The sequence below is a fragment of the Triturus cristatus genome, chromosome 7 (assembly GCF_964204655.1).
Source record: "Triturus cristatus chromosome 7, aTriCri1.1, whole genome shotgun sequence".
Classification (NCBI taxonomy): domain Eukaryota; kingdom Metazoa; phylum Chordata; class Amphibia; order Caudata; family Salamandridae; genus Triturus; species Triturus cristatus.
Genome location: NC_140590.1, coordinates 547,864,001 through 547,886,767, shown reverse-complemented (window position 1 = coordinate 547,886,767; position 22,767 = coordinate 547,864,001). Strand labels below are relative to the sequence as shown.

Genomic DNA, 22,767 nt, shown 5'->3' with positions numbered 1-22,767 from the left:
GAAGGCTACCTGAACCCCTCTCCGCACTAAGTAGGCGTGGACTTTATGTCTCTTCACCATAGAGGTGAGCCCCCTCACGTTCCAAGTCATAATTCTCAATTCAGGGGGGGTCCCCATCCCATCGCCGAACTAACCATCCCTTCCCACCCCTCCAAGGCACACTGACAACCCCCTGAAACCCCAGAACACCCCAACTCCCCGATTCCCCACCCTTCCCCAGAACAGGTTCTAAACCACAGTCACCCATCCAAATACTACCCCAAACAGAAACCAAACACTCTGGTAGCCACCAGAGTCTCACTATGTCCGTGAGGTTGAGGTGGTGGCTCTACGCCTGACGGGCTTGACGGCAGTCCTCCCCAGAGCATCCACGCCCAGATTCCACCAATCCTCCCCCAGCGTTCCACTCCCTGCAGGCTCCCCCGCTCCCACCTCCAGGACCCCTCAATAATCTCCATCCGTGGGCCCCATCAGGCACCGGTCCCTCCCCGAGCCCCACCAAACCCGGCCCGGCCTCCCTCTCCCCATGTACCCGGTCCTCCCTGCCCATGTCCCTCAGTTCATGGCCCGAGCACTCCCCAAACCTTCAAGCGTCCAACAGTTCATCTGCCGTCCCAGGGGTAACATCCGGCAGCTCCTCAGCACCGTCCGAGTGGGAGTCCTCTGTGCCCTTCCTGGAGCCCGACTCCTCGCTGGGCTGGGAGGCCGTGGCCCCGGAAATCACAGAGACCGCCCGCAGTGCAGCTCGCCTCTCCAGAGCCGTCTGGGACGCTCCCGGCGATCGGGCCCCCGCTGCCCTCACCTTGTTGCGTCTGTTGCGACGGGCCTTCGCCGGGGTACCCTGCGGCCCCTCCCCAGCAGCATGCGCCGCCGCTCGGGTCCGGGCCGACTCCAGCCAACTCCAGGCTGCCGCGGGGTCAGTGAAGAAGGAAGTCGCCCCATCCAGCACAACTCGGAGGCGGGCCGGGAACAACAAAGAGTACTGCAGCCCCTCTTCCCGCAGCGCCCTCTTCACCGCCTGGAATGAGGAACGTCTGCGTTGGACCTCCATGGGGTAATCCGGGTAAATAGAAATCCGAGCGTTCTCCACCTGGTAGGGTCCCGAAGTTCTGGCCCTCTGAAGGATGATATCCCGGTCCTTGTAATGCAGCAGGCGAGCCACCACCGGCCGGGGCGGGCGGCCCGGATCCGGGGGACGGGCCGGAACCCTATGCGCCCTCTCCAAGGTAAAAAACCGCGTAAGTCCCTCAGCCGCCACCACCTCTTGTAGCCAGGTCTCAAGATAGGTTAACATATCTCCCCCTTCAATCTTTTCAGGCAGCCCGACTACGCGAATGTTATTGCGGCGATTGCGCCCTTCAGCATCCTCGGCCCTCTTTTCCAGAATCACCACCCGCCGTAGGAGATCCGCTGTCTGACCCTCCAATACCTTCTGTGCTGGCTCTACCAGGTCCATCCTGTCCTCCGAGGTCTTGACCCTGTCCACCAGCTTCCTGTGGTCCGCCCGGAGCAGCCCCAGATCCGAGGACACCTGAGCGATATCAGTTTGCAGCGCAGTTTTCGTGTCCGCTATGGCCTGCAGGATTTGGTCGAGCTGTCGCAGGCCCGCCGCAGAGTCGGCGCTGGTTCCGCCCATTCGGCCACCGGTAGAGTCTCCCGCCGACTCCGCTGGGTTCCCCCCCAGCTTGAGTCGCGGCTTGCCCATTCTTCCAGCCAGGCAGCTCGTCAGGGAGGCCCTCCCCAATCGGCCTCCAGGCCCGCTCACCAAATCTGCGGTAAATGCGCCCCCTCGCCGGCTTCAGGGACCTGCTCCCCCTTGCCTCCGGACAACAAGGGCTCCGGCGCACTCCGGCCTCTCACTGGGTGCCCCGACGGGAGCGGCCCCCATCACTCTCCAAAGCCGTCATCGCCGCTGTGGCAGGGAGCACCGTCCGACCCCCACCGCTGTCCTCCGGGGAACTCTGGAGCTGTCGCACCAAGGCGGGCACCATCCAACAGCCAGGCCCTCGAGCCCGCTACCTGTGGCCAGCCAAGCCACCACCTTCGAGGTGTTCACAGCGCCGGTCACCCACCTCGCTTGTCCACCAAACACGCTGGGTCCACTGCCTCCACTCCAGCTCCAGGCCCTCCGCTCCCGGCACAAGCCCAGCGCGTCCGCTGTGTCGCCGCCTCTCCGCAGTGCGGCCACCGCCGCTAGCTCAGGGTGTGGCGGGGTTCCCAATCCCGGACCCCTCACAGAAGGCGGATTCTGCAGCGCTCCACCGGTCGCTAGGGCAAGACCGGCACTTCCGGTGCCCGCAGCCGATTCAGCCGCACTTCCGGCCAGCTCCTCAGACACTGTGGGCCGCTGCCGCCCGTCCCTTCACAGGCCGCCCAATATGGCCGACGGCCGCCCGCCTCCGCCGTGACACCGGCACCGCGCCAGCCCTCTGCGCCTCGCTCCACTCCGCCCGACTGCTCCAGGGGTCCCGAGTTGGCAGGGGAAGCCCTCCGGGAGCTTCAGATCGCCGGGGAGACTCTCGTTGCAGGATTATTGGCTGGGCTGGATGCGGAGCTCGTCGCTCACGCGTCCATGCCCGTCGGCTTCCAAGCCACGCCCCCTCTCCAGCATAACATAACTTTATGTATGTATGCACTTCTGCAGGAAGTTCTGTATGAAAGGCGGGAGCGTCTTCAGGGACATACTGCAAAAGTGCCTATATACATGGGCGGGAATGCAGGTGACTCTGTGCCAACTGTGTCCTTCCCAGAGATGGAAACTAACATACGAGTATGAGGATGGCGGCCTCAAACTTCACCGATTCATCACTGAGTAGGTTTCCAATGTCTTGGAGAATTGAGGCTCATGTGAAGTACAGGCATGGTCTTCTTGCTGTAGCAGGCTTACAAATATTTTCCAGTGTAGAGCCTTCCAGCGATAAATGCACTGCTTTAGAATTTGTTGATGGCTGTCAGGAGTGCAGTGGTAAGTTTGCATCCAAGGAGCGAAATGACTTCCAATCCTGGCTTTGGTACGTGACTAAAAATGGTGTGGTTCTGGGCTGATCATTTTATATTCCTGTGCCTCTGAGTGTAAATACGAAAATAAGTGTAGCATGTGCATGTACAGCACTGTCTCAGTATGTTACAGAGCTGTGTGTTTGTAAGTCTGGATTTACGCATCATTCAGTTTAATGTATAGTATAGCAGGATTAAAATATTCTTGGTCAAATTAAATACGAAAAATAAAATAAATAGTTCCATAGCATATTACCGCAGTGCGAATTTTCATGATGGAAAACTGGTGTCACAGGTAAAGAGTGGTTCTTTTTGCCATCTAGGCTCAGCAGATGACACTTCAAGCAAGCGTGCTTTCTCAACAACAGCAGCAACAGCAGATGCAGCAGCAGCAGCAGCAGCTTCAGCAGCAGAAACAACTGAAGCAGCAGGAGAAACAGCAAAAGCAACAAGAGCTGCCACGGGCTCCAGATCCCGCCAGGGTACCTCCTCAGAGCTTGACACCTCCAGCCCCTGCGCCACCTCCAGTCCATGCTCCACCCCGTGCCCCAGTGGAACCTACTGAACCAAAGCCAATCAACTCCCAAAAACAGTCACGAGCCAGCCAGAAGAAAACCAGCCCAGCCACTCAACCCACTGCTCCAAAGCCTGCAAGTACTTTTACTTTCACTAAATTGAGGGGTCTTTAGCTGAATAAAGGGATGAATGTGAGCATAGAGTACAGCTTTATAGACTAGCCCCCTTCTGAGGCACTATTGAGTAGTGGCCACTTGGATGGCGAAAGATGCTACCTCCACCATCCTCAGAGTAACCCACCCACCAAATTTGGGGATGTCTGCCAGACCTATGGTCATCTTAGTGCCTTGAAAGGAACTGCTGTCACAACCGAATACCCTTTTCACCAAACTCTAAATCAGGCCTCAAGTTGCTTGCTGGAAGAAGAATACGATTGCAGTTCTCAGCTTGGATGAGAGGATGTTCCGTAAGAGTGGAGTAAATAGGCAATCCTCTACTCCGGGACTTAGTGGCTAGACGAGTGCTGGAAGCCATAAGCAGCAGGGTTGTACCTTTTGATATTTCTGAGCTTGACCCTGATGGGCACCTTGATGAAGAGAACATCACTGCCCGTGCGGTGATCTCTGTGCCTTCACAGAAGCAATCATACCTACAGTGATCTCTGTGCCATCAGAGGAGTCACTGCAGAAAAAGTTGGGTGTGCATCCGCCATGTTTCTGACGGCCATACTGCAAACTTTTTTCATTTTTCAGAAACAAAAGATGAGTCACCCCCCACAACCTGGGAGTTTTTTCCCCAGACTGTGGAAGTTGTTAATTTTCTGTTCGTTATAGACAGAAAAAAAGATCTCAGACTGTCGACACTAAATAGGGCTGGCAGTCTAATTCCTCGAAGACCTCTACGCCATAAGACTAAGATCTCCAATTAGTTTTAAAACTGATGGTCCGCCAGATTCGTAATTGAGCAGGCAGACCAAGGGTTTAGCGGCCAGGGTACTCCATCGCTTTTGTGATGGAGTACCCTGTCCGACAAGCTCTAAATCGGGCCCCAAAGTCCCTTCACAAACATGTTTCATTCAAACAGATGTAAATATACATCCTAATCCACCCTCACAGATTTACTTATAGAGCCCCTATACACAAACCTACCAACAGGCATACGTTTATGCCCCAAACAAGCAGACCTGTGGCGGGCACAATGCCACTCAACATCAGTACACACACACACACACACACACACATACATATAGCCCTACACGCAAACTACAAATGCACATTGAACCCTCATGCAAACAGATCCATTGATTGGCTGCACAGCCATGGGATGCACAGATACCCCTCTTCATATAAATACACACAAAACCACAGGAAGATACCCACAGATTTCCCCCATCCGCATTTCTCTTCTAGACACACACACACATAGGTTTACACTGACAGCTATATGTTGGTGCCTCTCAGCCTCTGCCACCACAGCACTTACATGTCCCCCAAAATTACCACACTCCACACAGGTCCCCCACGTGCCTACAATCTGACATTCAGAGCACCACCCATCTAGACACTCTGAAACTTTTGTGTGTTTGTTCATGTTATGTTAACTAGTTTTACAGAGCGCAGCAATTACCCGAAGATGTCAAGGCGCTTTCACTGTAGAAGGACCGAAACCCTGATGGCAATTACTTAAGGAAAAGCCAGGTTTTTAAGGTTTTCCTAAAAGTGAGCTGGTTAGGAATGGATCTGATGTGGAGAGGTAGAGTATTCCTTTCCTTGGCTGTTGTCTTAACAAAACTTCTGCCTTCCTAATTAGTCAATATGAGGAGGTGGTCCTGCTTGTGGCGGGCAACGTGGAGTGTGAGGATCTCACTTTAATTTTTCTCTCAGGTTAATCAGCTGAGCGAAGACGAGAGGGATGATCACGACAGCCTCTACAACGAACAACTGGACACCTTCCAGCAAAAGAGAGAATTCTTCCAGAAGATTGGTCTGTTGTTAATTGTTTGTATTTAATACTGAAATTCAGTGCGGATGCCTTTACTTGTCTGGGGAGGAGGGTTGAAGATGTTCTGTGTCCTTTGTGGTGTCATCGCAGTGTAAGTCAAGACATAAAGGAGACATATGAGCTGCAGTCTGTTAGGGAGAGTCACAGCTGAGGGAGGACCAGGGATGGGTTAGGGCATTGGAAGATGCCTGAGCCATGGACTAGGAGAGGATCAGGGGTGGGACGCCGCCTAGGGGAGGAGTGTGAGCTGCAGGCTAGAGGAGATGCATGAGCTACCACCTAGAGGAGGAGGCAGAAGACGCTACTGCTTAAGGGAGGTCTGTGCAACCTACACAAGAGGTTGAACTACGTTTGGAGAATAGATTTCAGCGTGAACGATTCCCCACTCAGTGGTTCTTTCTCACATGCAGGCTTTTGCAGCTTCACTGATAGATTCCTACTCCAAGTGATAAGAAAGCAAACCGTGTCAATTTAGAGTGGCATAGTGACAAACCTGTGGCTTGCCAGTTCCTACCACTGCCAGTGGTTCTGCTCCCCCATCTGGGATCATGAAGACGTCAGCAGGAGTAGAGAGTTTACAGGGGCTAAGGCCCATGGTTACTTTCTGGTGTTTCACCTTACGCAGCTAATATGAGGCTGCCGCCAGTGGTCAACCATGTGATATTGGTGGTGGTGGGGTTCCGTATGATAACCAGGCCAGAAAAGCTAACCCCGGCTGTTAAATGTCCACACTGTATTGCGCCTTCAATCTAGTTTGTGATCTCTGGCTGTGTTGTGCTGAGGTCAGCTGAAACCAAAAACAATGGAGTTCCTTTTATTCAGCTTTAGGCTTCTTCTATCAAAGAGCATTTTAGCACGTTCTTTAAAGATGAGTTTTTTTAAGTACTTGTCCTAAATACATTTCTAAATTGCCTTCCGAGCTTCACATCAAACAGAACATTATCGTTTTTCTTTTGCTGGCAAAGATAGCTCTGCGGAGCAGACGTGCAATAAACGTTTGTTAAGGACTTAAGTGGGGAATCAAAGGCAGTTTTCTAGCTTTTGCTGCTTGTGACAGAAGACACCCATTTCAAAAATATGATGTTCAGTTCCAATATTGTCATGCATTCAAGGTATACTTTTAATCTGATGGTGAAGAGAATTTTTAAGGCATTAAACGCTCAACCAGAACAAAGTCCTATGCTATTGCCCTGAACGTTACCTGAAGTTTATAGTGGGATTACAGTATTATTCTATTGTTCAGATTACTGACTGCCCCACCCATTTTTACAAAGTACTGGTGGCTGTGGATGCTTCATTGCAGTGGAAAGGAGGCCATGTATTTTCAACTTTGGCTGGCTGGTATTGGACACGACCTACCTGAAAGCCTTGCCTTCTCCACCGGATTGCGGAAATTCAGGAAACGATTCAAAGTGTTCTGACTAGCTCTTATACCAGTTCTGCAGGGTCTTTGTCTGCTTGGCCTCATGTATCTTGTTGCTGGCATATGCCAGATAGCAAAAGACACACAATTGATGGACGGAATGCAGAACAAATCAAAATATTCAGCCTTGTCGTGATCTAGGTTAAATCCATCATTCTTTTGCTCATCGTGCCACCCCAGTTTGGACCTGGCCATATGGAAATCGGTCTTGAGTCTGTGCCCCATGGGAACAGTCCAGCCCGAACTGCCAAGCCAGGTCCTCCCTGGACCGGAAACAAGCATCCTGGGACCGGTTTCGAGGTTTAACCCCTCATCAGCCAGGGTAGCTTGAATCCAGTGGCACAGTGAGCCCAAGACCCACGTCTGTGCATACCAGGCGCACTTAGAGCGAGGAAGCGAAAGACACACAAACGATGGACGGAATGCAGAACAAATCATAACATTCACCCTCAGTCAAGAGATCTGGGTTAAATCCATCATTCTTTTGCTCACCATGCCACCCCAGTTTGGACCCAATGATAGTGGCCCTTCTGTGGTGCCTGAGGTTAAAGTGGCACCAACATCAGGAGAGTCAAATGAAATGAAATTAGGCTTTCATAGAGCTCTACGTATGCGCGGAGGTGTCTAGACGCTACCTTCAGAAGGATGGAATTTATATAAGATTAGCTTGGACTCACCCTCTAAAAAGCAAAGTCTTCAGACCCTTTTTGGAGTATAACAGATTGGTTGCTGTTTTTTAGGTCGAGCCTGGGCAGCGTGCATGCTCTGCTCTGCGAGTTATGTAGTCTTGAGATAGGGATGTGAAGCTCCGCACACTCTCCGCCTACAATTTTAATTGGTGTGGGTCGTCGTACTTCTTAAATGCGGGCTTCTGATTCCTTCATCAACTTGTTAGTCCCTCCTTCGTACCCCCTTGTCTTCATTTGAAACCTCCCATGGCGACTGGCCCTTTTACTTCTGATGTTACACGGTACGTCTTATTTAGTCAGTATGCACTATTTGCACTAATGAGTTTTGCCCATCTTCAGGCAGGACGGGCCAAGCGCACTTTCAGTTTCCGTAATTCCCGACTTTTGCATCATTTGGTCACCCGATGCCTGCGTATGGTATGAAATGTCTTGCTTAAAGCGCAAAGGTGGATTTCAGTCACAACTGTACTAGATTTCTATAGGCAGTAATCGGTACTAGGGTCACCATAAGACCTCAAGTCACCATAACACAATTTTTGCAAACAAAGTCTTTCCTTTTACAAAGCATTATTTTCAGGTGCGTTCGTCCAGTTGGTTTATTTGAACTGAACCAAGAAGATGACATCTTCCAGAAAGCACTGGTTTACCTGAACCAGTTTAATCCTTGAATTGAGCAATAAGCGTCTGGTTAACTTTACTTCTTGCCAAAAACAAAACATCTATGCCTTGTGGTGGTTTATCTGAGTCCCTAATCCTAAAATTAAAAGTGGACTGTTTGCACAGCTAGGGTCCTCACGTGTTCATGCCAAATCCGGTAAATGAACGCGCTTTCAATCTGACATAATTTGTTAAAAGTGCAACAAAAGAAATGTTTGAAGGCAGTAGGACCAGCCAAAGAATTGTGCCCTGAGGTCATTGTAAGTCAGACATTGCCACACACATTGCTGTCTTAGAATCCCACAGGTTCCTCAGAAGGGACACGACCAGGCTTGCCAAGTTAAATAAATGTTACATTTTCGTGGTCCTTTGTCCATTTCCCGTCTGTATCTTTAGACATTGATGATTTCATACCATATGTTACTGGTCCACCTGAAGTAGGTTAGAACTGGACCCATGCGAGGGAGAGGGAAGTCTTATGAAACTTTTCTTAGAAGGCCACATTTTCCCAATCAGAAAGTAGCTGCTGGGGTGAGCCATTCTCTTCAATCCTGAAAAATACCACATCTCATAACGCCTAAGTTCTCTCTTTCTTGCTCTCTATTTACATCGGTTTCTCTTTCCTTCTGAGTTTCTCCTCTCTCTATGATATGTTTCTTCTTTTTCATTTTGTTTTATCACAAATCCCTCACAACTCCTGTGTCCTGCTTGCCAATCATATTTCCCTCACTCTTGACTCCTCTGATTTCCTTCTCTCTCTGTTTCCATTTGTCCAGCTTTCTCTTTGCTTTTCATAAATTTCTGCCTTATGCACATATCTGTTTTCCACTGTCTTGCTTTGTCTCACAGCTGATTTATTATGTGCATCTTCTTTCCTTCTGTCTTCTACATCTCTTGCTCTCTCACTTTCTTTTTTTATTCTTTCTCTTACATCCATTTTTCACTCAGCAACCAGCATTCTTTGTTTTTGTTTTCTCTATCTCTTTTTTCAAGTCATCGTTTCCCTCTCTTTCATATTCCCTTTGTGTCTGTCTGTTATTTCTCTCTACCACCTCTTGTCTTGTTCTTTTGTGCCTACTCACTTTTCTATTTCTGTCTCAAACCTATCTCCATCTATCACTTTCTCATACGTCCTAATCTCTCTCATATCTATGCATTCTTTATTTCTCCGAGTCTTTTTTCACTCTTGCAGACCCTTTTTAATCTTTCTTCTTCACCCTCTTGTTTTATTTTTATATGTTTATTTCTTACTTTGTTGCTGTCTCTTTTGCTCACTCTTCAGCATTTTCAATCCACATTTCTCTTTGTTCAGCTTCGTTACATTGTTTTCCTTGCATTTTTGTCTGTTTTGGTTTTCCCCCATTTCCTCACTTGCAGTCTGACAGTCCCTATGTCTAGGACTTCCTTAGGCTTGTATCTCCTCAATTTCAATTGCTCCTCTCCCCTTGTTTTGCCTGCCTGTCAGTTTCTCTTTCCCTCACTCCTTTGACTCATCTGCTTTATTTCTTTTTCTGTCCCTTTCTATCTTTCACTTTTTCTTTGTTTTTGTTCTCACAATTTTACCTTATCCACACTTTGTGTTTTTCACTGCTCTGTCTGCTTTTGCATCCCAACTGACGATCTCCTCAAGCCTGAAACTTTTTCATCTCTCTTGCTCTCTTTCTTTCATATGTGCATCGTCTATCTCCAGCTCCCCGTTTTCTATACCTATCGTGCTCTCTCACTTTCTTTCACTCATATCCCTTTTGCTCTCTGTCTTTCAACTCACATTGTTCTCTTTTTAGGTCGAGCCTGGGCAGCGCATGCGCTGCCGCGAGGGATTCAGTAGTAGAGTATGGAGTTGACCCTCCGCCCACTCTCTGCCCATATTTGTAATTGGCTTGTGTCACTGTCTTTCCTAAACGCTGTCTTTGATTCATTATTAGGCTGGTTAGTCTCTCCTTGGTACTGCCTTGTCTGCATTTGTTACTTGTCATTACTACTAGACCTTTTTCTTGATTTTTTTAAAAATTTATTTTACTAGCGCTGTCTGCTTTAAGTCTAGCGGCTGTGCTTATTTATTTACTTCTTATTTTAGTTTACTAGCGCTTCAGATCATATTGGAGGAGAACTTCACACCCTGTCAGTTGTCACCCTTTCACATATGTTCTACCCAGATAACTTGGTTATTGGCACCTGCCTATCCTTCTCTAACAAGGTGGTTTCTGCCTTGCATTTGGCCCAGTCTATTACATCTTCCTCTTTCCTTCCTCCTCCGCATTCGACCTAAGAGGAAGAGTGACCACATTGAATGGACGCTAGACCTGCATGCAGTGGTTTAAATGGAAAAATAGAAGTGCAGGTACTCTGTACCAGAGTACCTGCTTGTTTCTGAGAAGTGCCGGTACTCTCACTCTCAAAATAAAAAAAGTGCAGGTACTCCGTACCAGACAGTACCGGCCCATTTAAAGCACTGCCTGCATGGTCTTCCAATATCGCAGTGGCGACCGACTCACATTTCCACCCCCAAATAGAGAGGGCAAGAGCATAGATGCCTTCAAGAAAAGAGCTTCCTCTATGGCTGCCATGTCAAATTCCAGCAGTGAACACCATGGCCCTCACAAGCATATATGATTGCCAGACTGGTCAGATGTAGCTTCCTACATTGAACTTCTACAAGGACAAGAAGCGGAAAGCTAAGGCAATTTTCCATGCAGGATAGAAGGCTTTGGTTGCTACTATAGATGTGGCAAACCTTGTATTTAGACACATAGTTTAGGGTTGCTCCTCTTCATAGACAGGGTTAGGTAAGAGCAACCTCTTTCAGACAAAAAGTTCAAAGTTGCATACTTGATATGCTCTTTGATGGGGATCCCTGTTTGGGAAACATTTTTACCACACTCTTCAGAATATAAATACCAATACAGCCATGGCCAAATCTCTAGGTATCTTACAATATCGATGTCCCCAGCCTTTTTGCAGCACCAGAGCAAAGAGTACTACATACTGCAGGGGCTATCAGAGTTATAGTTACCAACCATACCAGGCACTGTGGACCCAATACTGTCAGTACCACTACAGGCAACAGCAGTAACTATCCTGTATCCTGCAACAAGCCATAATATAAGCAAAGGAGATGAACCTACCCAAAATCACAAGAGACAGACTTTTGCCAATGATGAACTCTTGGCCTAAATGGTGGAAGAATATTGGCCTATAGGTCATGATGGGTGCAAATAACATTATATAGATGGGTATTGTGTCTTATCCACTTTGGACAAACAGTGAGATTTCTGCAGTGCCCACCACAGTCACCGCTGCCCAAGGTCTGTGCTTACTGAAGAACAAAATCCTCCTCATGCAAATGAGCCCAGTTTCAAAGCGTCAGCCAAATGTATCCTTCTAAACAAGATTTTTTTCTAATCAAGAAGGAAAGATCTGACAAATGGAGACCCATCCTAGATGTACATCAGTTCAGTGTCTTCCTGAGAAAATAGTATTTCCAAACAGTCACTCAGTAGGAACTGTTGCAGCTGGTAAACGAGAGAGAATTTCAGGCATCTTAAAACTTCAAAATGCCAACGTTTGCATTCCAGTTTATTGCAAATGGAAGTTATCTAGCAGTTTAAATAGTCTACAGTCCGGTTCTAGGGTCTGTGGGCGAACCACTATGGAAATGAATGGAGTGGTCCTGAAGCAAGGGATGCAGAATGCTGAAGATGCTCAAGGATGCTGAGCCAGTCTCCCTGTGGCTACTCCTTGGTCAACGAACAAGGAGGGGCAACTTTGGCCTCAGGGCGGTCGATATCCCACGAAGTCTGGGAAAAGTACAGCACAAAACCAGTTCCCACTGGTCTACTGGTTTCCAGTTACAGCAAAACCAGTCGTTCTCCTTAACTTGCTGTAACGTCCCGTGGTGGGTGACCAAACTGCACTCTAATGACTCTCACAGATCCAGCAGATTGGGATGCTACTTTTGAGGGTCGTCCTTGATGTCCTGCAGCGATCAAACTTCTTGGTGCTGTACTCAGAGGAACTGCTTTCTCAGCTTATATGGCCCTGTGGCTGTAACAGGGAGTCAGCTAACTGACTCTTGGAGTTGCCTTCTCTGTATGGGGCTCAGGGCCGATTTTGCCACAGGCGGGGCACCACATGCACAGTCCTTCCTCTGCTAGCCCAAGGTGTAAGCAGATGCAGTCTAGTATTTGATGCAGCCTCTCTTTGCTGTGTCCAGGGAACAGCAGGAAAGTAATTTGGTCCTCTCTCCAGTACTGACATGATCTGATGTTTGGGTGCAAGGGGTGCCACTTTTATGCTGTTCTTTTGCCTTGGGGGTGTGTGGCAACTACTAGACCATGAGCTACCAGGTCTCCTCCCCCCCTAGTGACAACTTTCTGAAAAATGTGCCTTCTAGCTAGCCCAGAATGCACCATTATACTTACTCCCAACATAGCAGAACTCTTTTCTTGAGTTGTTTAGCTCCCTAACCCATAGCAACTACCTGGTGGCTACACGACCACAGAAAAAACTGTTGGCTGTGACTTCTCCCTCTATATCCGAAAAGTCAGCCTGTCTTCTAAAACAGAAGTGCAACCGCTCTTGTGTATGACTACAATTTGCCCTTTAAATGCAGCTTCCCTTTTGTAGCTTGCCTTTTAGGCTTACACCCTGTTTGGCCAGCCTGCCAGGACGAGGTCACACCTCTTCCACTGACAAGCCTTTTATGTTCCTTCCTGAGAGTTGTTCACTATTCCCCCAGGTGGGCAGAAGGCTGTCTCGAGGACAACAGCTTGTGTGCAACCGTAAAATTGCTTTTTGTGCAACATTTACATTAAATTCGACTTGAGCAACTAGTTAGGTTTATTGCAGAGATTCTTTTTACCTCGCAGTATCATGGTTAGTAGTCCCATTGAGAACTTAGCACGCTGAGTTGTCAGCATGTAACTCTGTACTTGCCAATGGGGCTACTAGCCTTACCATAGTAAAAACAACAACGCACAGGTTCTATTGTCAGGACATGTAAAGTTACTAAAACACATATACCACTTTTTAATATACACCACCCTGCCATATGGTTCGAAAGTCCTGCCTTAGGGGTGATGTATATATACTAAAAGAGAAGGTCTGGAATTTGTCATCAGTTTAAATAGCAAAGTCGAGTTAGCAGTCCGGAAACTGCTCTGCCAGTCAGCAATGGAAGGCTAAGAGTCTACCTTTGCTTTGTCTCACTCGTGGTGGCACAATAAGTGCTGTATTCATGAGGTAAACTTTAACTTACTGGCCCTGGAACTTCTAAATAAGTTAACTTATGCCAATTGTGGGTGAGCCAAATAAACATAGATTTTTTTAAAGGGTCAGTGCACTGGCACTGAGGCCTATTTGTCGGGGCTCGGCGCACCTACAAAGTCGAAAAACCAGCAGCATCACCCCATAACATGAGCGCAGTAATACAAAAGAGATGCATTTCCTTACAACACTCAAAAATCAACTCTGCACCCATCCCTCAAAATGCATTTCTTCTGGGCACCATTAGACACACAGGAGATGTAGACCTATCCCTCGCAAGACAGTCAAGTGAGTCTGAAAGAGACTATTAGTCATAGATTCCTTACCTTAGTTATAGATTCCTTACCTTAGAATTACCCCCAGGCGTCAGACTGGATCTGGAGAATTTTTTCTCAGCAGTACCCCTGCGCGTCGGTAGGTGGCGTCGGTCGACTCCGCATTCGTCGTCAGTGTCTTGATCGCCATAATAACGTCGCAATATCTACTTCGACGCCGCTCCTACGCGCTGTCAGTTCTTTCTTCTTCCGCACCAGCAAGCGCAGATCCGGAGAGAGCGGCATCCTAAGGCTTTTTTGACTAACACTTTTTCTACTATTGTCGACATCTTTTTTGTCGTTCAACTCCTGGTGCACGTAGGGATGTCACATCGTCGGACCGGCTTCAAGCCTTGTGACTCCTGTCATGGACCCGCACCTCGTGTTCCTCTGGTGCCTTGAGCGCGACCACAACCCGAAGTCATTCTCTGACTGTCAGGCCATGAACCCAAAGTCTTTGCGGGAGCAGTCCCAAAAGCTTCTGGAGGCCCGGCAGTCAGCTCCGCGCCGCTTGAGGTCCCGGTCGAGAGGGAGATCGCAGGACCGGTCGCGAAGTCACCACCAACATTCCTCCTCAAAGTCTTCGTCATCGGGTATGTCGAAGCACAAGAAGAAGGTGAAGAAACACCATTGCTCTACACCTTCTCCCCGTCCGTCGGCTGACGGGATGCAGAAGGTTGTCGTCCTTCGTCTGCGCCCGCGGAGCCTGCTGGGACAGCCCCAAGCCTCCCTCCCTTCCCATAAGCCGGAGCGTCCCCTGCCCAGCTTCATGCATTTTACGAAGCCCTCCATTCCATCTCTGGGCAGCCCGACTGCGCCGGCGCGGCTTTGGGCCCTGTGGACTCGGCTGGAGGCTCTAGGCCTTCAATACCGGCCTCGGCGCCGCAGTGCCCCCAGAGATCCAGGCCTGGATCCGGATTGGCGCCGGTTAACCTCACAACACCTCCCCCGGAGCCCTCCATTCCATCTCTGGGCAGCCCGACTGCGCCGGCACGGCTTTGGGCCCTGTGGACTCGGCTGGAGGCTCTAGGCCTTCAATACCGGCCTCGGAGCCGCAGGGCCCCCAGAGATCCAGGCCTGGATCCGGATTGGCGCTGGTTAACCTCACAACACCTCCCCCGGCGCCGATTCCTCTGCCGACGCCTCCACCACCAGTTGTGTCCCCTGCCGGCGTCGGCTCCAGCTTCCCCCTCGACTTGGACACGGAGCCGGACCGGCATCGACGAACACCGGTACTGGCGCCGACTGGTACCTTTGTACCACTGTTCTACCCTGCATTTCTTTTCACCCTGAGTGGCAGCCAGAGGAGGGTGAGGACTGGAAGAGGGTCTGTTGACCCTCTAGCAGACCAGCTGGAAGAGCCGGACTGGAGAGAGGAGTTGGGTGAGGCCAGTAGTCTGAATACCTCCCCAGACCTTGGTATACTTTCTCCCCTTACCATGACCACGGAGGAGGGAGCCTCCTACACTGTGGTGTTGCGTAGGGTTGCTGAGATTTTGGGCCTTGAGCTTCCTACGGTGGCAGTCAGGAGTAACCTCCTGGCTGAGGTGCTTCAGCCGGCAGCAACCTCTTTGTAGCCCCACTGCTGTTCTATAAGGCCCTCACAAACATCCTTCTGAGCACTTGGTTCAAGCCCAGCACATGGGCTCCTGTGGAAAGGATGATTGCCCGACGCCACTGCCCGGCCCCCGGGCAACCTAATTTTTCTCTCCCAACACCCTACCCTAAGAGCTTGGTCCAAGCCTCAACATCCAAAGGCATGCTCCCTACTGCTCCCCCACATAGGGAATCCAAGAAGCTGGACCATCTAGGGAAGAAGAGGTTTTCTACCACCAGCTTAGGACTGCGGTTGGTGAACACCGCATGTCTCTTGGGCTGCTACACCCACTCTGTGTAGGACACGGTTACATAAGTGCTGCCACAGTGCCTGGAGGAGGCCCAGACTGTACTCTCCTGTGCGGTCGCAGAGGGTAGAGACGCAGCAAAGTTTGCCATTCGATGTGGGCTGGATACTGACGACTCGCTAGGTAAAACGATTTCTACGTCCATATCCTTGAGACGCTATGCCTGGCTGAGGTCCACTGGCTTTCCCGGGATGTCCCTTTTGGACATGCCCTTTGATGGAAGTCGCCTGTTTGGTGACAAGGCGGACAATGTGCTCGAGCGCTTCAAGGACTCTAGGGCTACAGCCAGATCCTTGGGCCTCGCTGCCACCTCTCGCCCCGTTCCCTCCGCCTTTCGTGGCTACGGAAGGGTTGCCCCACCATGTTCCACTCAGGGCCACAGGCCGGCACAAGCTACTCAGCCTCTGTGCGGCTGGGGACGTGGGACCCAGCACTGTGGGTCTGGGGACCCAGTCCGCCAGTTCCCCCTCTGCATCTGCCTCCAAACCTTTTTAGTCTGACCTTTCAGGGTCACCAGTTGCTAGTGGGCAGCTGGATCCGCCATCATCTACCCCACTGGCACAACATCACGTCGGACAGGTGGGTTTTGCGGATAGTCCGAAGGGGAAACTCCCTCCCCTTTGAGACTATCCCTCCCTTCATGCCACCAACACTCCATCGAATCTCGGAGGATCACTTGGCCCTTCTATGTCAGGAAGTTATGGCTCTCTTGGCCAAGGGAGATATCGAGTGAGTCCCTGTGCCAGAAGTAAGTCGTGGGTGTTATTCCCACTACTTCCTCGCACTCAAGAAGGACAAGGCCTATGTCCTATCTTGGATCTCAGGGACATCAACTGCTTCCTCCGGAAGGAGAAGTTCAAAATGTTGACATTAGCTCAGGTCCTGTCTGCCCTCAACCTTGGAGACTGGATGGTAGAGTTGGACTTGCAGGATGCTTATTTCCACATCCCCGTCCTGCCAGCCCACAGGGGTTACCTACGGTTCACGGTAGGCCACGAGCATTTTCAGTTTACCGTGCTCCCCTTTAGCCTTATAAGTGCCCATTTGGGTGTTCACGAAAGTCGCAGCTCATCTGCACAGAGCAGGAGTTCCAGTCTTCCCCTATCTAGACGATTGGCTGTTGAAGGCAGGCTCGCGCCAGGCTGTCGTCTCCCGCCTCCAGACTACGGTGGACATCCTGCACTCGCTGGGGTTCACTATCAACGTGCCGAAGTTGCACCTGATTCCCTCTCAGAAGCTCCTTTTCATCAGAGCAGTTCTGGATACAGCGCAGTTTCAGGCTTATCCTCCCGAGGAGGGAGTCCGGGATATTCGGGCTATGGTACCGATGTTTCAGCCTCTATCCCGGATTTCGGTGAGAAGGACCCTGAGGCTGCTGGGCCTCATGGCCTCCTGCATCCTGTTGGTGGATCATGCCAAGTGGCATTATGCGGGCTCTGCAGTGGGACGTGAAGATCCAGTGGGCGCAACATCGGGGGAATCTTTCTGATTGCGTTCATATCTCGCAGGGCACTGCACACCAGTTGCAGTGGTGGCTAACGAACCAGGATTGGGTCAATGGCAGATCCCTCTCCCTTCCTCAAACAGATTTCACAATTGTGCCAGACGCAACACTACTGGGATGGGGCGGCCATATGGGGTAGGAGGAGATCAGAGGCCTCTGGTCTCTTGCGGAGTCCGGGCTCCACATCAACCTTCTAGAGCTCCGGGCAATTCGTCTTGCACTGAAGGCATTTCTTCCTTCTGTCAGAGGAAGAGTGGTGTTGGTGTTCACTGGCAACACCACTCCTATGTGGTACTGCAACAAACAGGGTGGGGTGGGTTTGTGGACACTACGTCAGGAGGCTCTTCACCTTTGGACATGGCTAGAACATCAGGGCAGGTCACTGGTGGTTCAACACCTGGCATGTTCTCTGAACGCCGGGGCGGACGAACTCAACCGCCGGTGCATTATGGCTCACAAGTGGCGTTGTCACTCGGAGGTGGTGCAAGGTCTCTTTCAGCAGTGGGGAGAGTCTTGGTTAGATCTGTTCGCCACCAAAGAGAACGTGCAATGTCAGCAGGTTCTGCGCGATGGAATTTCCAAGGCGGCACTCGCTCGGCAACGCTTTTCGTCGCACGTGGAATTGCGCCTTTCTGCCTATACCACTTCTGCCCGGAGTGCTGAAGAAGATGAAGCGCGACCGGGCCCAAGTCATTCTTGTGGCTCCAGATTGGGCATGAAGAGTCTGGTATTCCGTGCTCTTGAACATGGCCATCGATCCTGCGATCAGACTGCCTCTTCGGTAGGATCTTCTGTCGCAGCAGAAGGGGACGGTCCTCCACCCGAACCTGTCCAGCCTTCACCTCCTTGCGTGGAGATTGAGCGGTGATAGTTGACAGCATTCGACCTACCTCCCGAAGTCTATAACATTATCATGGCAGGCAGGCGTCCCTCCACCAAAACGGTATACGCATGTAGATGGATCAACTTTGTGGCATGGTACACAGCAAGGCTGTGGATCCCCTTTCTGCCCCTCTTTCAGAGGTTCTCCTCTTCATTCTTTTCTTGGCCCAGCAGTGCTATGCTCTGGGCCCTCTTAAAGGATATCTTTCAGCCTTTCTTTGCCTTCCTGATCAGCCTTCTCTTTTCAAGTCCCCTATTGTAAATAGGTTTCTTAAGGGCATTACGCATCTTTTTCCTCCTATTCCTTTCGTAATGCCCCAGTGGGACTCAAATCTTGTCTTGACTTAACTTATGTGTGCTTCTTTCGATCCACTACATCAGTGTCCTCTCGGACTCTTGACTTTAAAGAAAGCTTTTCTGGTTGCCATTATGAGAAGTTGGCCTGTATATGCTGTCCACTAATTATAGTGGGCACCATGCACCAGTCCAAACAACCCTTATTGATTACTAGGTTAGAGACAACCATTATTGAAAGCTATCATAGTGGTAGCTATGGAGAGCTGCCTTCAGGCTAAGTCTCTAAGGAATGTAAAGCAGCTTGGTTTACCAGATTATAACCTCCTGAATAACCAAATGAAAGGAGAACTACACAAGGTATATATATATATAAAATATATGTATTTATTACTAAACACTCTCTACTAACCTCTTTATGAGATTAGAGATCAAGGCACACAATATTACAGAGCAAAACCAAAGGGGATGATGGACGGAGTGTTGAACATTGCAAGCACTCACCCCCAGTCAACTGATCCGGGTTTAATCCATCATCATTATTTAGCTCACTCCGCTACCCCAGTTCAGACATGGCCATATGCAAATCAGTCTGATCCTGTGCCTTATGGGAACAGTCACGCCCGAACTGCCAAGCCTTGTCTTCCCTGGACCGGAAACGAGCATCTTGAGACCGGTTTCTGGCTAATCTGCCGTCATCAGCCAGGCTATCTTGAATCCAGTGGCAAAGGGAGCAAGGGACCCCTGTCTGGGCATATCCTGCCAATTTAGGGCGAACAAAGCATAACCAAAGGGGATGATGGACGGAGTGTTGAACATTGCAAGCACTCAAGATACAAGATAACCTGGCTGATGAAGGTTATGAATCCGAAACCGGTCCCAGGATGCTTGTGTCCGGTCCAGGGAAGACCTGTATATATTTTATAAATTGCACATATATATATATAAAAAACATTATAAACAAATTGTTTAGGCCAGGCCTGTTGTACTGGTTTCTCTTACCAGTCTTCCGCTAAAACACTAAATGTATAATTCTAATTATCTGTGACTACTTCACCTCTCTACCTTTTCACTATCACACCTATTCTCTCCCCCCCCCCTTTTTTCTTTGAGCAACCTTTGTATCTAAATAATTCTGATATAATTGAAGTATATGATAATAAATATACTGAATTCAAATATACCCTGGTGATCTTGTGCATTGTGGTATTCATTACCAGTGTTTGACTTATGAAGCTACACTTATAAGTACAATTGAAAATTCATTTCTGCTTTAAAGTAGTCACGGACCACTGTCTTTCATTACCAGAGTTTTGTCCAGCAGCAGGAGGGCAGACCTGTGTCTGTGGCTGGCAGCATCCATTTTTTGATGCCAGGGTCTGTGAAGCTGGTACCGGGTGTACCGGTGCGGTCATGTTTCTCTCGCCAGTAGGGTGGAATCATACCTCCCACACCAGTTACTGGTGTGGAGGTATAATTCCAAGGTGGTTAACACCAAACGTGACATGTTTCCATGCAGCCATTCCAAAGTTAGCATTTACTGCGAGGTTATAATGCACTTAAGAGTATATGGTTTGGCTGCATCACAAACAACTCCGGAATAAAGGTTCCGAAGGCTGCAGAGGGTCTCTGCTCATGCATGGGCTCCCTCTCACATAAAACCCAGTACCCTGCCTTCAGGATTGATAAGGCCTGCCATAGGGGTGACTGATAGGTTTATATGTGCAGTGATATGGATAGATATAGTGAACCTATATCTAAGTAAGGGGTGCATACACCACTTTACACAGGCTGCTGTAGCAAACCTGTTGTGTCATTTTGAATGTTCTCCCAGGGGTGGCATAATACATGCTGCAGCCCCTGAGAGGCCTATGGGGTACCTATGCCCTAGGTACATAGTATACCATATACTAGGGACTTATAAGAGTACCCCTGAACTGACACAACATATCTCTTTGGACATACGTAGTTTCAAATCAATTGGCTTAATATACTGGCAACAGCTATACGACTGAGTAAATTTTACACTTTAAGCCCTGAAGAAGTCCAATTGAGGACGAAACGCGTTGGCGCTTGCAAATTTTAAAATAACATGAATAAAGAATGAACTTCAATAATGCAAGATCGTATCAACTTTTTTCTTGGAAAAACAACTGTTGGCTTTTAATTTATCTCACTATGCATTTGGACCAATGATGATGTGTACATCCATTTAATATATGGAAGTGTGCTGGGCTGTTTTGACTATATTGTGCTATTTACTGTCGTTTTAGAACTGTAATATTGTGTGCCTTGCTCTCTAATCTCATAAAGAGGTTAGTAGAGTGTTTAGTAATAAATACATATATTTTATATATACATATATATTCCTTGTGTGGTTCTCCTTTCATTTGGTCATTCAGGAGGTTATAATCTGGTAAACCAAGCTGCTTTACATTCCTTCAAGACTTAGCCTGAAGGCTGCTCTCCATAGTTACCACTAGGATAGCTTTCAATAAAGGTTGTCTTTAACCTAATCATCAATAAAGGTTGTTTGGACCGGTGCAAGGTGCCCACTATAATTAGTGGACAGCATATACCAGGCTAACTTCTCACATTGGTGTGCAGCGGTGGGATTCAAGCTTGCTATTGCTTTACCAGATAATCTCATTGAGTGACTAACTTAAAACTATAGGAACATAGGTATATATAAATCAAGTCTAGAATACAGTAAGTTCTACTGAACTTAGAGTTGTGTGTCAAGGGCTTAGCACACCCTTTCTACAACTCAAGAGAGTTTAGTAGTTCCCACTAGGTTAGGTAGGTGCAACATCTCGCAACACTAGCATGTCTTCAAGAGCAGAAGCCAGTGACTCCTTGCTGACTAAGTATGACCACCTCTCATTTCAGGAATTGAGAAATATGTGTGCATCTAGAAAACTGAAGACAGGGAAAACCCCTGGGACTCAACGCCTCATAGAGGCTTTGCTTTTAGATGACCTCAGAAAGACCCCAGGGTCTGATGAGGCAGGCAAGTTGGTCGGGGGGGGCAGCAGAAGAAGACCGGACTGGAAGTGAAAACATCCAGGACCTGGACTCTGAAGCTGACCAGGAGGATCAAGATGATTCTAACCTGGACAATCCAATCTTTCCTGAAGGTGCAGGTGAGGGAGAAGGCATTAATGGCCCTCTCTTTACCCCACCTAGAAGGGTTAACAGTTTACCAAGAAGGTCTAGATCTCCTTCTCAGGAACCTATTCATTCTGGTACTTCTGTAGGGACCTCTGTTTCTAATAGGACCACTACCTCTCATAAAAGGGAGTCCTCTTATGACAGGAAGTGCAGACTGCTGGTCTTTGAGAGAGCAAAGCTCAGAATCAAAAAAGAGCAGCTGGCCTTAGACAGGGAATCCCTGGGGCTCCAGATAGCTTCACAAAGGTTGGGGCTACAGCCCCAAGGTGGAAGCAACAGTGTCACTAGAGGTAGAGACCATACTCATGGCCATAGGAACCTGAACAAGATTGTCCCTCCCTACCAGAGTGGGGATGACATCCACAAATGGATAACTGCACTTGGGAGGGCTGGTAAATTAGCAGTGGGCAGCAATATTGTGGCTCTCCTTTGCAGAAAAAGGTAGAGACAAGCTCCTCACTGTTAGTGTAGAGGATGCTGATAATTACAAAGTCTTGAAGAGTGCACTGATTGATGGATTTGGCCTAACCACTGAACAATACAGGTTAAAGTTCAGAGACACCCAAAAGGCACAGACCCAAGAGTGGGTTGACTTTGTAGATTGTGCTACTAAGGCTGTGGAAGGCTGGTTACTTGGCAGTAAGGTGTATTATTTTAAAGGATTGTACAACTTAATTATGAGGGAGCAGATCCTTAATAATTGTCAAAATCAGCTGTTGCATCAGTACCTGGTGGACTCTGATCTGACCTCTCCCAAAGTATTGGGCCAGAAGGCAGACAAATGGGTCAGAACCAGGGTGAGGCAGAAGGTTCAGAAACCAAGGTGGTGACTCCAAGAAGCAGAATTCTAAAAACTCTGATAAGGGTGAGGAAAAGGGTAAAGACCAGAAGTCTTCTCAAGGGCCACAAAAATATGCATCTGGTGGGGAGTCCCAATCCAACAAAGGAAATGGCCAAAAGAAACCATGGTGTGAAATCTGTAAACAGAAAACCCATTGGACAAGTGATTGTACCAAGTCCAAGGACTCAACTCCAGCCACCATTGCCCCTAAGGCAACTGTTCCCCCCTAGTTCAGCTCCAAGTGGTGGTACTCAGAATAAGGGTGTAGTAGGGTTAACGCTCAGATCTGAGATGGACTCTGGCCTAGTC

At 48.9% G+C, this 22,767-nt stretch overlaps 1 protein-coding gene across 1 annotated transcript in view; it reads left to right on the top strand.

Moving 5' to 3' along the window:
• The window catches only part of MYO15B (myosin XVB), a 1,465,505-nt gene that overhangs the window by 906,383 nt on the left and 536,355 nt on the right, over positions 1–22,767 (top strand). The window contains exons 30-31 of the mRNA XM_085614939.1: positions 3,321–3,647; positions 5,397–5,496. Of these exons, the coding sequence (XP_085471065.1) occupies positions 3,321–3,647; positions 5,397–5,496 (427 nt within the window). The remainder of the gene's footprint in view (positions 1–3,320; positions 3,648–5,396; positions 5,497–22,767) is intronic.